The 13,577-nt window shown below is 37.2% G+C and overlaps 2 protein-coding genes across 2 annotated transcripts; both read left to right on the top strand.

Annotated features, from left to right (window-relative positions):
- Window positions 1-146: 146 nt before the first annotated feature.
- Window positions 147-3,388, top strand: dnajb1b (DnaJ heat shock protein family (Hsp40) member B1b). The gene is made up of 3 exons (XM_041982207.1): window positions 147-494; window positions 1,930-2,534; window positions 2,706-3,388. The coding sequence occupies exons 1-3, from the start codon at window positions 284-286 to the stop codon at window positions 2,937-2,939; spliced, it is 1,050 nt and encodes a 349-aa protein (XP_041838141.1). The 5' UTR covers window positions 147-283; the 3' UTR covers window positions 2,940-3,388.
- Window positions 3,389-5,439: 2,051 nt separating this feature from the next.
- LOC121638017 (CMRF35-like molecule 3) lies at window positions 5,440-10,951 on the top strand. Its single transcript, XM_041982437.1, has 6 exons — window positions 5,440-5,512; window positions 8,066-8,410; window positions 8,998-9,168; window positions 10,496-10,591; window positions 10,683-10,714; window positions 10,805-10,951. The coding sequence occupies exons 1-6, from the start codon at window positions 5,473-5,475 to the stop codon at window positions 10,949-10,951; spliced, it is 831 nt and encodes a 276-aa protein (XP_041838371.1). The 5' UTR covers window positions 5,440-5,472.
- Window positions 10,952-13,577: the final 2,626 nt, after the last annotated feature.

Genomic DNA, 13,577 nt, shown 5'->3' with positions numbered 1-13,577 from the left:
AAAGTCAATCGGCATGAGGAAACACGCATGCAGGGTGAGTTTTAGAAGTATTTCCGACAACAATTGAAAGCAGCATGGCGAGGCGTCCCGTTGGGCGTGTCCCTGGTGAAACGTCACAGTTGAGATTGTTCAGGCTGGTTATGGAAAAGTCTGGAACTTTCCACGCTGTTTATAAGGAAAAGAGTCGGAGCGCTGCACGCAGAGTTCAGACAGAGGAGGGACGAGAGCTACTGTTGTTAATAGCTTTTCAAGTTTATACTACACAGGCCGTTAGACGGTCAAGATGGGCAAGGACTACTACGAAATATTGGGAATTAAGAAAGGGGCGTCGGATGACGACATAAAGAAGGCTTATCGGAAGCAGGCTTTAAGATACCATCCCGATAAAAACAAGTCACCGGGAGCCGAGGAGAAATTCAAAGAGATTGCCGAAGCGTACGACGTGTTGAGCGACCCAAAGAAAAAAGACATATATGATCGTTTCGGTGAAGAAGGTATGTTTTTTTTTTAACAATTCTGTGTAGTGTACACAACTGGTTTGTTAATAATAGTATAAAGTTAACACATGGGTTTAGATAAACTGCGTTTTACTGAGACAACGGGACCCTTACTAACGTGTAAAGGTCCAACCCGACGTTGTTACTCTGCGTGTCATGGCGCTTTCTGAGCCCTAATCCACCATTCAAGCATTGTCTCCGGTCCGGGAGAGACTGAATACCCGCTTAACAGAACAACTCACACTAAATGTGGCCCTATTAAGTCACTCCAACTAAAGCAGAAATATATTAACAGGAGGTCAGAGGAGCTGGAAGGTTGTGAATATGACAGGAGGAGGAGTGGTTAGCATGCAACGTGGCTATGATGATGCTACTAAAGTTGGTTGATATTTGGGACAGGGACGCTTGAACACAGTGGGTGGTCTCAGAGAGCTGTGGGTATTCACACGCACAACTTTGGAATTGGTTTATAAATAATACTAATGACTATAAATGAAAAGAAAAGCATTTCTGGAGATTGGCACCAGGTGTGTTAACATGGCTACAGGATATTTTTTAAACGGCTGTAAAATAAATAAATAAATAAAAGAAAACTACAGACATACTTAAAATCTAGGTTTGGCTCCCCTTTAGATAGCTAATTTAATTAGCCAAATCATACCTTGTAAATAATGAAAATTACAAGCTAGATTTTCAGTTATAAGTCAGCCTAATGCCTCTGCTGTATTACATAAGAGTTTGGCGTTTCCCTTCATCTTCATACTTTCTAGCCTAAAACCTTTTCCATATAAGGAGGCAGACAAGTAATAATTTTAGCAGGCCTTTCAACTGACATGCAATGTTGTATGTTTTTCCTACATATTTTATAGTGGTGTCTGTACATAGTGGAGTTTACATTTCCATGATTTATTAAACTACATCTATGCTTTTACCTGGATTGGCAGTGTGACTGTTTAGCTGTTATCCTTGTTTCTGGTGTTTGTTTTTTCATAGATAGCTTTCTACCAATGCTTTCTATTTAAGTTATGCAAACCATGTACATATTCCCTATTCCTTTATTTATATATAAAGGAATAGGAATATATATATATATATATATATATATATATATATATATATATATATAGCAATAGGTACATGGGAATAGGTACATGGTTTGCATAACTTAAATAGAAAGCATTGGTAAGATCAAAATCTAACTTGTACAGTTCTTATTGTTGCAACCTTAACAAAACTATGTACAAATAAGTGATATGTTAAAACCTTAATACAAAATGGTAAAATAAGCAAACAGTGTCTTGTGAATTCTACGTTAACGGACAAACAGAATAGCTCAAGGTTTCTGTTCGATGAATAGACTTTGTCTCTTGAACATCATGCGAAGATTATAGCCTCTGCTGCAGATGTTAACCAGCTTGTTTTTCTTACCCAGGTCTAAAAGGTGGAGGCCCCTCTGTTGGTGGTGGTGGTGGTGGACCAGGCACTTACAGCTACACTTTCCAGGGCGACCCTCATGCCATCTTTGCAGAGTTTTTTGGTGGACGAAACCCTTTTGAACAGTTCTTTGGTGGTGCCCGCAATGGCGGTATGGATGAGAACATGGACACTGACGACCCATTTTCCCGCTTTGGGATGGGAGGCGGTGGAATGGGAGGTTTCCCGCGCTCCTTCAGCACTGGCATGGGAGGAATGGGCGGTCAGACTAGCGTAGTAAAAAAGCAGCAGGACCCACCTGTGGTTCACGATCTCCGGGTGTCACTAGAGGAAGTGTTGTCAGGTTGCACAAAAAAAATGAAGATCTCCCGCAAAAGGCTGAACCCTGATGGCCGAACAACACGGACAGAAGAGAAAATCCTGGAGGTGCAAATCAGGAAGGGGTGGAAAGAGGGCACCAAAATCACATTTCCTAAAGAGGGGGATGAAACTCCAAGAAACATTCCAGCTGACGTGGTGTTTGTGTTGAAGGACAAGACACATTCTGTGTTCAAACGGGATGGTTCTGATATTATTTACCCTGCCAAGGTCTCCCTCAGAGATGTAAGTCGAGATTATGTTTAACTTTGTATACAGTGTTGGAGAAAACGTCTTAAAAATTAATTAATATAAAAACTGTAGAAAATCATAATTGAAAAAAGTTTTTTATTAGTTTTTTTTTTTTTTCTCTTTAACCTTTTTTTTCCCCCCTTTTTTATTCCTCTCTCTCATCAGGCCTTGTGTGGCTGCACAGTCAACGTACCCACGCTGGACGGCAGAACAGTACCTGTGGCAGTAACAGATGTTGTGCACCCAGGAATGAAGCGACGAGTTAGCGCGGAAGGGCTGCCTTATCCCAAACGACCTGATCGTAGAGGTGACCTAATAGTAGAGTATGAGGTGAAATTCCCAGAACGACTCAGTCAGAACGCTCGGGACACCATCGCTGGCGTTCTTCCACGTTCCTAAAAAAGAGACCTGATGGACTTGCACTATGCTGCCAACTATTTCTTTTGGATAATTATGTGGATGTTTATATGCACTCACTGCAGACTAGCCTCCTGAGTCCTAGCATCCTTGTTTTATTTTTTGATTCCTCCTAACCCCAAAAAGCTAGAAGAAATCTCTTAATGCAAGTCAAACTAAAGCTCAGGTCTCAGGAGGATAGAGTAAGGACTCAGGGGTCAGACGGTCATTTATGTACACGGCTCTCCACGTAAATCTCACCTTCAGGAAAATCACAGTGTGGATGAGTGCAACATTTCACATTTAGACTGTAAATATGTGACCAGTAATGAGTGGTGTTTGGTTTTATGAGTAAGGTTATATTTTGAACAATAGTACAATAAGCATAGAAAATACACATGCACTATTTCATATTCCGAGATGTTTTGTTCTATAATAAAAGTTTTTATTGATATGTTTGCTCTTGTTTGCTTTTATATTAAAGCATGGAGGGTTTCCCTTGATTGTCTACATAGTAAGGAAAGGGGAAAGGGTACATGTAAAACGTGTTCTGGAGAATAAGATTCCTCCACCAAGGGGGAAAAAAAAAACTGTTGCATGGAAAAAATACCAGTCGGTATGTTTACATGTTAATAAGCCAAATTAACTCAGATTGGACTTTTAAAATAAATGTAACATGGTAGTCTGACTGAAATTGTCCAGATCAGACCAGAACACCCAGATAACGAGTCTGAAAGTGTAATCCTATATGGATCCAAACTGGCCAAGGTGTTTGGCCATGCTTCACACTTCCTGCCTGGATCATTGTTCCATAAGTAAGTAAGTAAGAAGCCAGTATCAACAGAAAACAATGTGCAAAGCTATAAGGCTGCCAAAACCCCAACACGATACTGATGTGCTGCTGGCTGAATTGTTTAAAAAGTATTTTGACCAACAGTGTTGCAGTTAAACCAAAGAAAAAGCACAATATCAACATGATGAAAGGAGGCATGTGGCCACTAATTGTAGCAGAGTCTGACATGTCAATAAATGAATATATTTATTGTCCTTTTATACTGGGACAAGGAGCATTAGATCAGTTTAAATACCTGTTGAGATGCAGACAGTATTACCTTCACTGCATGTAAATGTATTGAGAAGTGACATTTAATTAAAAAGTTGGATTGTTTTGTAAAACCAAAAACACTACGAGTTGGGCTGATGTTCAAACTGGATCTGCTGTCTGCTGCTTCTACAAATAACTACATTCATACTGCTTCTAATAACACTAATAACAATAATTCCAGCAAATATCAGAACAGCAGGAAAACTAGAGTATGGCATTTCTCAAATTAGCTTGCATAAATCCAAAGCTGTAAAATTAAATCTAAATTTATATGGGCTTTGATTAGTGGGAGATAAAAATTCACAAAAAAATTATATTTAAGTAATAAAGACATCTTAAGTATCCCTTATGAGTTACAGCCAGGAAATTATTTAGAATCTGTACACACACACACAAATATTTTCATAGTTATTCTAAACCAGGGATCACCAACTCTGGACTTCTTGAGCCAGCGTCCTGCAGTTTTTCACTATCTCCATACAGCAGCACACCAGACTCAAATAATACGTTGTTAAGCGGTGGGTGCAGACCTTGACAACAAGCTGTTGGGGAACTATTTTATTTGAACCAGGTGAGTTGCAGCAGGGACGCGGTGAAAACCTGCAGGACACTGACTCAAGAGGTCCGGAGTTGGGTGGATCCCTGGTCTAAACAAACCCGATCCAATTATTTGGAACCTGGAGTTCCAAAATCAAGATGTGACCCTGAAGTCACTTAGCAAGCACAGATGTGCTCATCTTTGTTAACTGAAGGTGACTTTAGTATCAGTACGTGTAACAGCTCATTTTTCTAAGCCAGTGGAGATCCAAAGAAATGTGGAAAGAGCCTGCCTTCCTCTTAAAGCTTAACATGAGTCGGCCCCCTCAGCTTACCCATTTTCCTGCAGTCCCTTGGGATTTTTTTTCTTTCTAAAAAATAAGCATGGTTTTCTAGTGTTAAGTTTGGTCTAACTGTGCCATCATGCTGTATCAAACAGTCCTCCGGTTGCCCTCAGATACCCGTGACACAGTCAGCAGACAAACTGCTCATTGAGTTTGATACCCTCCAGCCTAATGTACTGTAGACATTTTGAGGCTCATAGAGACAGCTTGGGGAGCCTTAAATGAACACTGAAGACTTTATAGCCTTTTGCAGTCATGAGCTGGTTCTTCCAAGCAGAGTGAAAAAGAGAAGGAAGAACCTCTGTATGCTGTATATTTTCTGTTAGAAATAAAAACTGGCTGCAGAGGTACGGTTAAATTGAATCATGCCCATTTCATACTGAGATAAGCTGAGGGCAAACGGGCTGCTGCAGTCTTTTGCTGCACAAGCACGTCTGTGTGGCTCTTTTACAACCTTTTAGGACACCCATGTTGACTGGCAGTGAATCAGATGACTAATTAGAAGCTGTTTCTTTCTGCTGCGTTCCTTGTTCTTACCTGTGATGAAAGAATGAAGGCTCTTCTTTTCATCACATTCAGCTGCATCTCAGGTAAGTTTCCATCATTTATATCTTAATTTTATCTTAAAATGGAATTGTTTAAGTTACAGTTTAGATATGCTATGATCTTGAATTGAAATATTTACATTTTCAAAGAAATTTAACAAGTTGTTGAGTAAAAAAATCAATATTACGTTTATCAATGCAGAGCTCAAATGTGTGTTGGTGATTCATTAGATGGAAATTTGTGTTTTTTTTCTAATATCCTTGTAACATATTACACAATAAAAAAAATAGTTCTGGATTCAATTCAGTTTAAGTGGCTTTGATTTTACATTTTTGACAAAAGCAACCAGCAAGGTGAAACCACATCATTAATTTAAGTAAATAAAATAGAAGACTAGACTCTGTTCAGATTTAGCACAAATATTTAAATGTGTCAGCCAAACTTTACCATACACACCTTCCCTGTAATATGATCTCAAAATAATCCTGATCTCAAAGTGGGTAGGTAGTAACATTGTTTGTTAAAAAACTACAACAACAAAAAGAAATGACATAATAACTATGGTCATTCAGATGTATCTCAGGGGTCGTATGTGATTGCTGAATGGGCTGAAGTTGGACTTTTGCTCAGGAGAATGGGTTTGAATCCTGTTTGTGATCAAATGTGAATTAGTTGTTGTTACATTATTCTCATAGAGATGTGTATTCTCTTTTTGCTGCAACTCTGCAAACGTGTTTTCACCCAAAAATCTAGTGCTTTATGTAAACTGGGTGTGTCTTATATGAAGACCCGTAGATCTACTTGTAGGCATTGATTTGAGTGTAAGAATACTATAGTCTGACTTATATGGTTCATACGTGTCTGTCTTTAGAGGCATTTTTTTACTCTGCATTTTCATCCCCTTTCACTTTATGCAAGCTAAAAAATCCCCCTCAATAAGTGGAACAACAGCCTCCAAACAACCGACACACTAAAACTGGCCTTGTCTGATGAATATTTGGATTATTTTGATAATCAGGCCTGTTTATGTCTCTCAGATTTACAAAGAAGGAGTTGACAGCAGTGTATTGTCGCATGTTTGTGTAAACTGATTTTTGTTTTCTTCAAATACAAATCTCTTTCAAAGAGTGTGTCACTGCATTCAGGGTTACAGTGTCAGCCAAGGCGAACGTGATGTAAAGCCTGAAATACTAAAAAGCCAGAGACCTTCTTTTCCTTATACCAGAAATATTAAAAGTCATTGTGATGTGGAATTGCCTTTGTTTCACACTAAAGTCTACATATTTTATGCAAGACACATTAAAAAAACATATTTTACAGGCCAAACACATCAGGAGAAAATTTATTTAGTTGGAAAACTGTCTGTACTCTCTTTTGATCAGTGATGCTACTATTATTAAAGAAAAATCTAAATACAAAATCCAATTACATATATTTTAATTAAAATTTTCCGTGGAATAATGACCATTTGAATTTAAGTAATTACTATAGTTTCCTTATAAGCATACATTATTTCTATACTATTTCATACCACACTGCTTGAAATGTGTTGTCATGTTAATGTAGTAGTTTTGTGGTTGCACATGATAAAGTCCACAAAGATAAATTTCTTCAAAAAAAGATAAAATATTTAGCAAGTCAAATTAATAAATGGAGGATGTTTCAGCTCAAAATAGTCAAAACTCAAAGAGAGATTAATGCAAACTGCAACTTTACTGGTTTGTGGAAGCAATTAACTTTAATTAATTAATTATTTTATTAATTCATTCATTTGCTAAACAGAAACTTCATTCATTTATCTTTTTTAAAATGGTATTTTGCCACTTAATTATATGTAATCAGTTGTGATTTTAACATCAAACCCTAGGTGAGTTCAAATGCATCCCATATAATTCACATCCAAGTCATCCAACTCAAGGACTATTAGATGTCATACAACTACCAGTCAAAAGTTTGGACACACTTTCCCATTAATAGAAAAGTGTGTCCAGACTTTTGACAGGTAATGTAAAAACAACTGGTAATGGACTTTATATATAGAGGGAAGTATTTTTTAAAAATGTACTCTGTGAACTTAATATTTTCAGCATGAAGCTTTAGTATTACTTTGTAATAAAGGAGGAATAATGTCAATACTACAACACTGACATAAATAATGTAAAAAGAAAGCTTAAAATGTAGACTCTTTTTATTATGAGAGTTTTAATAATTTGTATGATTGTGTAAGTGAATAAATCTAATAAATAAAGTTTTTATTTCCCTTTTTAAAATAATGGTGTCACTAACACATCTCCAGTTGACAAGTGGATTTTCCTGAAGAGTTAAGAGGCAAAATCATTTTTTACAAATTTGTTTTGTCTGGCTTATTTTCACTGTGTAGGATGAGGTACTTATAAATGCACTTAAATACTTAGTCTTTTCTTACAGTGGGGACAATAAAAAAAACTTCAATGTGCACAATGGAAGTCAATTTTTTAAACCACCAATAGGCCATAGCATAAATAAACGCATCACTGCACAATGTGAGCATCACTGACAGTTTTGTGCTGAAGCTCTCAGACACCAGCTGTAACCAGGCTCTTTGTTTCCTCCTGCAGCTGTGTGCTTGGAGGCCTCAGATGTGCTGGAAGTAAGCGGCCGTGTTGATGGCGAGATCTCCATCCCCTGTTTTGGTAGCTGGGCTGCAAACAGCAGCTCCGAACACAGCAGAATGTATTTCTGCCGAGAAGTCTGCTCCCGGGAAAGCACTCTTATTGAGACGGAGATGAAGACGTCTGATGTGAAACTGCGAGGAAGATACATTATGGAGTTTGACAAAGGAGAAGGAGTCTTCACAGTAACAATAACAAGGCTGAGGAGGGCAGACACCGGGAGATATGTCTGTGGAGTGGAGAGGTCATTTAACTTGTTGTACCAAGAAGTCAATCTCAGAGTTCTAGATGGTAAGATTTTGGTCTGATGAACAAATTTTAGAGCAGGTGTTAATGGGGTTAAAACAGGGTCATGTTTTCTTGTGAGGCAGCCAAATTCTTGCTACGTTTCTAAGATTGTAATCACAAGTGAATAAATGCTCTTAGGCTCCATTTGTGGTCAAAACACAAGTCAGACCACCAGCACTCCACACTGACAGCAATGGGCTGCATTTAGATGTAACAAATCAATAAAATAATTTCCTATTCAATGGCAGCTTCTCTGTATTTGGTTGTTAACTGTTAATATTCTGGTTACTTTAACTGTAGGCTACTGTAAGATAATTACTTGGTCATTTTATGTGAACATAGGAAAACCTACATATAGTAAAATCAACAACATCAACCACATTAAGATGATCAAATTGTGTAACAAACTCCAACAAAAGACATAAAGCTGATGTAAACTCAGAAATTCTGAATCTATGCATACTGTAGGGTACATCTTGTGATGCATTCTTTATTTGTTTATACACAAAAACATTAACAATATCACATGAGTACACATATACAAACACATTATCCCCTCAGTAGTCATGCTCTTTCCTGTTGTCTCAAAGATGCCACTGTTCCTCATGGACTCCCTCCATCCATGAATATCACCCTGCAGACAGAGGAAGCAACTCCACCCCAGGGCAGCGTTCCATTCAGCTCTGAATCATCACCAACGGCATTCACCCTGTCTCCAGCAGAGAAGAAAAAAACTCAGCAAGAAGGAACCAACCTCACAGGTATTTAAGTCAAGGCTACTGCAATAAGAGACTGAAACAGTAAAGAGCAAAACATTTTGACTTGAGATGGTAGGTCAAGCACAGGTTTATAAGTGAGGGTGATGTTTTAGTTCCAAGTTGTAAGTTAAACAGAATGTTCATGTGCAGAAGGGAAATGTTTCCCTTGTTATCATACCTGAGCTATTTCAGGTCAAAATGTCCACCATGAGAAAGGTTTGTGATAAATGCAAGGATTTTGATGTCAGACGGTTATTTTTTCATCAAGCTGCTAAAGGGAAAGGTCTCTTTGTGCTTATGTTAGACATCAGGACTTAGAAACACAATACTGACACATCACATCTAGAGAAGAAAAAACTTTATAGCAGACATGGCCATGATGATCAGTTTTTAGTGCTTTTAGTTTTTATTTATTCAAAAGGGATATAAAAATATATAATTTATCCTCCAGATTGTGTAGTCAATATTTAGAGTAATTTTCTTCATTTTTGCACAGTAATCAGCTGTTGGATTAAAATGAGCATTGTAACCACAGCTAATTAAAAAGTTACCTGATTAAACTTTATTTTAAATACATTTAAATTACATATTTAAACTGCAAAAACATATTTAACAAAAATATTTTGGAAAAGAGAGACTCATCAGCAATACAGACACAGGATTACATACTAAAAAGAACTGGCCTCTTTGACATGACGCTTCAATAATCCCTACGGGAAATTAAATAACAGAATTAAATATTATTGGTATAAAAAAGATTGAAAAAAAAAAAGAAAAACAAGTAAGACCAAACAGTTTTTTAATAGAGTCATTGTGTAAGGCTATTGCTGGGCAGGAATGACTTTTTACACTGGTACTTTTTCCACTAGGCCTGAAGAAGCCTCTGTCTGAAGATAACTGTTTAAATTGCTATGTTGTTGATGTGCAATTTGCAACATTCATCTTTGCCCAGTCAGCTCCAGGAGCTTCAGGGCAATCCAGAGCACAGACACAGCTTCCTTTATCCTTTTTTTTTCTTACGTACTCATTGGCACAAATGTTGCTGCCCCAAGAGATGACCACATGGTAAACTGCACTCTCCACCATAGATTAAAAAAAAAATTTGTAGGGTTCCCTGTACAACCTCAGTACTGCATTCTTGGTCCAGTTTTACTGAGGTAAAGTGGATAGACCACAAAAGCATATCAACAGCACAGCTAATTGATAGTTCCCAGTTCCAGTGACACTGGAGATGAGATAAGCTTTAATGAATGAATTGATTTGAAATATTCTCATGTTGTTTAAGAGACTTGCTTTCTTCTGATTTAAGTGAACTGTATGATGTTTGCAGACACCACAGTGGTCATTATTGTCTCGGGAAGCCTGGCTTTTCTAGTTTGTGCCATTATACCACTCATATTCTACAGACACTGGCGGAGTAATGAAGGTGAGATATATGAGTTAAACTCAAGAAACAGAGCTATTCAGTGTTTAAGTACACAAAAAGTCAAGAAAATCTTATTTCTTCTTTGTTTCAGGTCAAGACAGACCAGCAGGAAACAAAGCCGAGGTGAACTATTACTTAATTTGTTACTTAGTTATTTTTTCTTTCCTTTGAGGTTCTGAGATTAAATAAATCCTAATGATGATCTATTAACAGGGGGAGGAAAATGCAAACATGGAATCATCTCAGGTTGCAGTGGGGCTGCAGTCTATGGAACTAGAGGCTCATCCAGAACCCAGTCCTGATGACAACTTCCAATATGCTGCCTGCTATGAGGCATTGGATCCCCAAACCCTGGACTGAGCAGGGACTACTCTGTACTCCCACTCTCTGTGTTTTCAATCAAATGAAGGACAATTATTTGAATTTAATTCTATATGACTGTATTCACATATTGTGTTCAATATATAAATATTTACTTTATAGACAGCATGACTGTACAAAATATAAAGATTTAAAGAGGCCTTTTATTCAAACTCTTACAATAATCCATGTCATACAGAGCTGACGGCACGTTCAATGAGGACATTAATGTTAAGTTTTTCCCAACAAAATCCAAAACAGTGTCACCAAATTACCAGCAGAGGGCACTGCACATAAGTAATAGGAAGCATATTGACTTTCTTTTCTCAGATAAACATGCAAGACTTATTTTTTGTCAGCTGGCTTCTGCTGCATCGCTGCATTTATCAACCTTAAAGAAATATAAAAAGAAGAAAGCAGTCACCTTCACATGTAAGCAGATGTTTTCATAGGGATAAAAACAATAAAATGTCAGTATGATGCATGTTTCATGATGTAACATTGTAAAATTTAGTCCATTTTGGAACTGCGTGAAGTAGTCATAAGCAAACGTGAGCATTTGAGAAGTCTGACACAAGTGATATCAATTTATCTTGCTTTTATCAGAATCACAAGGATTTCTGAGTTGCTTTGATGTTTAACTTTTACACGCTGTTGGTATTTTATGCCATCATAGTATGGTCCAGGTCAAAATTGAAGAATTTACCCCCACAGTAAGTATCTACACCAGATTTTAAATTTTACATCAATTGAGAAAGTCTAAATAGCCTTTATGTCATTAATGAATGTATGATTCATCCTTAATAAATGTTTGAGAGAGCAGGGAAAATGTATTTTTTAAGTTTTACAGCACATAAAAACATATATGATCAATAAGACAGAAGTGTCGCCAAGATAAGATAAGATGCAGATCAGGGGGTCGCTTGTTTCACAGATTTGGAGCAGCAACTGAGAAAGATCAGTCACCACACTGTTTACATCACCTGCTCAACCTTCCTCCCTCAGAACACAAAACATTAAAAGATCAAATGCTTAATATAAAGTAGTACCTTCATTTTAAACAGTTGTTCATTCAGGTGACCGTAGCTCAGGTAGCAGTTGTCCACCAACTCTAAGGTCAGTGAATCAATTCCTGGTTTCCCCAAGACTATTAGCTGTGTTGTTGGGCAGGACACTGAATCATACATCGCCTCCAATGTGTCCATCTGGGAACGAATGTGTGTGTGGATCAAGCAGTTAGTATATACTTAAGAAGTTTTAAATAAATGAGTTTATGGTTCCCAAACTTTTCTCCTTGGGGACCCCTTCAAGCAAATACTAAAAAGCCATGGACCCCCTGTCCCACCCGGTGCAGAAACCATACTTTGTTTTATGCTTTCAAAAGTGAGATTCTCACCATCAGTAATTCTGGCTGAGTCCTGTCCTTCAGTAAAGCAAAATTAAAATTACAACATATAACCTTGCTTTTTTTCCTTAAAATAGGCAAATGGTTGCACATTAATCACAAGGACTCTGAATGTTCAAAGTCCCAGGGACATCCTGTGCTCTATTTGGGGGACCCCCTTGGGGGGTCGCGGACCCCAGGTTGGGAACCACTCCTCCAAATCACTATCAACCTCCTAAACTGACTCTGAATTTCTGAATCTATTTATTTTTTTATTTTTTTATTTTTTATTGCATTGCAGGTGTAAATCGAATGTCAAGGCACCTTCTGAACTAACTTCTGGTACCAGCAGTTTTCTTTCTCAGCAATAACCCGGGTAAATGTGATGGGACCACAAACAGTTCTTGTAATAGAGTCACTGTCCCCCTTTAAACTCTCCATGTTTCTTCATTTGGTGCACAGTGATTCAAAGCCTATCTTAATAGGTTTAGGTCAAATCTGACCCACAATGTCTACAAAAATTTGCAGAATTTATACAAAAGTATATCATTTTAAAATATTTTAAATATATACATTTTTGTGTATTTTAGTTCACATCATATTTCAGGCAAAAAGAATGAAGTTTAGAGTATTATTATTATTATTATTATTATTATTATTATTATTATTATTATTATTATTTTAACTGCTGTCAAATGTCAAAACAGGTCAAATTTGACCAGGACAGTATGTATGTATGTATGTAAAAATTACCCAAATTTCCCTTAGGGCTCTCTGAAGGGATTAATAAAGTATTTATATTCTATTCTAAATAGTAGGGTTAATAAAGGAAATGTTAAACAAATGTTAAATGTTTTTATGTGCATGTAAGTCTGCTGCACTGTGCATCACTTACTGTACTTGAAAGGGAACCCACATTACAAAACCACAATCACCTCCTGTATAAATTGTAGTCAGACCTGGTCTTACAACCCAGGTTAACAGTTAGCCTATCTTTGTTAAGGTGGGTATAAAAGGGTGAAAATGCAGTTCTTGAAATGAGCAAAACTAACAGCCTCCACCTGATTACAATCTTTATGCTAAGCTAAGTGGTTGCAAACCCCAACCTCATATTTCTCATTTAGTACAATGAAATCAACATGCAGGATGCCTGCAATGTTTCTCTGATTACCAAGTCTATCATCATATATAAATTTGTTTCTAACAGGAACAGATTTCATTTGCTATTTGAAGCAGCAGACA

Source organism: Melanotaenia boesemani, chromosome 4, assembly GCF_017639745.1.
Source record: "Melanotaenia boesemani isolate fMelBoe1 chromosome 4, fMelBoe1.pri, whole genome shotgun sequence".
NCBI classification, from domain to species: Eukaryota; Metazoa; Chordata; class Actinopteri; order Atheriniformes; family Melanotaeniidae; genus Melanotaenia; species Melanotaenia boesemani.
The sequence above is the reverse complement of the archived record's forward strand: the minus strand, read 5'-3'. Positions and strand labels throughout refer to the sequence as shown.

Coding starts and splice junctions, on each gene's coding strand:
- dnajb1b (XM_041982207.1), top strand. CDS start 284: ATGGGCAAGGACTACTACGAAATATTGGGAATTAAGAAAGGGGCGTCG. Junction 495..1,929: donor TGATCGTTTCGGTGAAGAAG/GTATGTTTTTTT, acceptor TTTCTTACCCAG/GTCTAAAAGGTGGAGGCCCC. Junction 2,535..2,705: donor CCAAGGTCTCCCTCAGAGAT/GTAAGTCGAGAT, acceptor CTCTCTCATCAG/GCCTTGTGTGGCTGCACAGT.
- LOC121638017 (XM_041982437.1), top strand. CDS start 5,473: ATGAAGGCTCTTCTTTTCATCACATTCAGCTGCATCTCAG. Junction 5,513..8,065: donor CACATTCAGCTGCATCTCAG/GTAAGTTTCCAT, acceptor TTCCTCCTGCAG/CTGTGTGCTTGGAGGCCTCA. Junction 8,411..8,997: donor CAATCTCAGAGTTCTAGATG/GTAAGATTTTGG, acceptor GTTGTCTCAAAG/ATGCCACTGTTCCTCATGGA.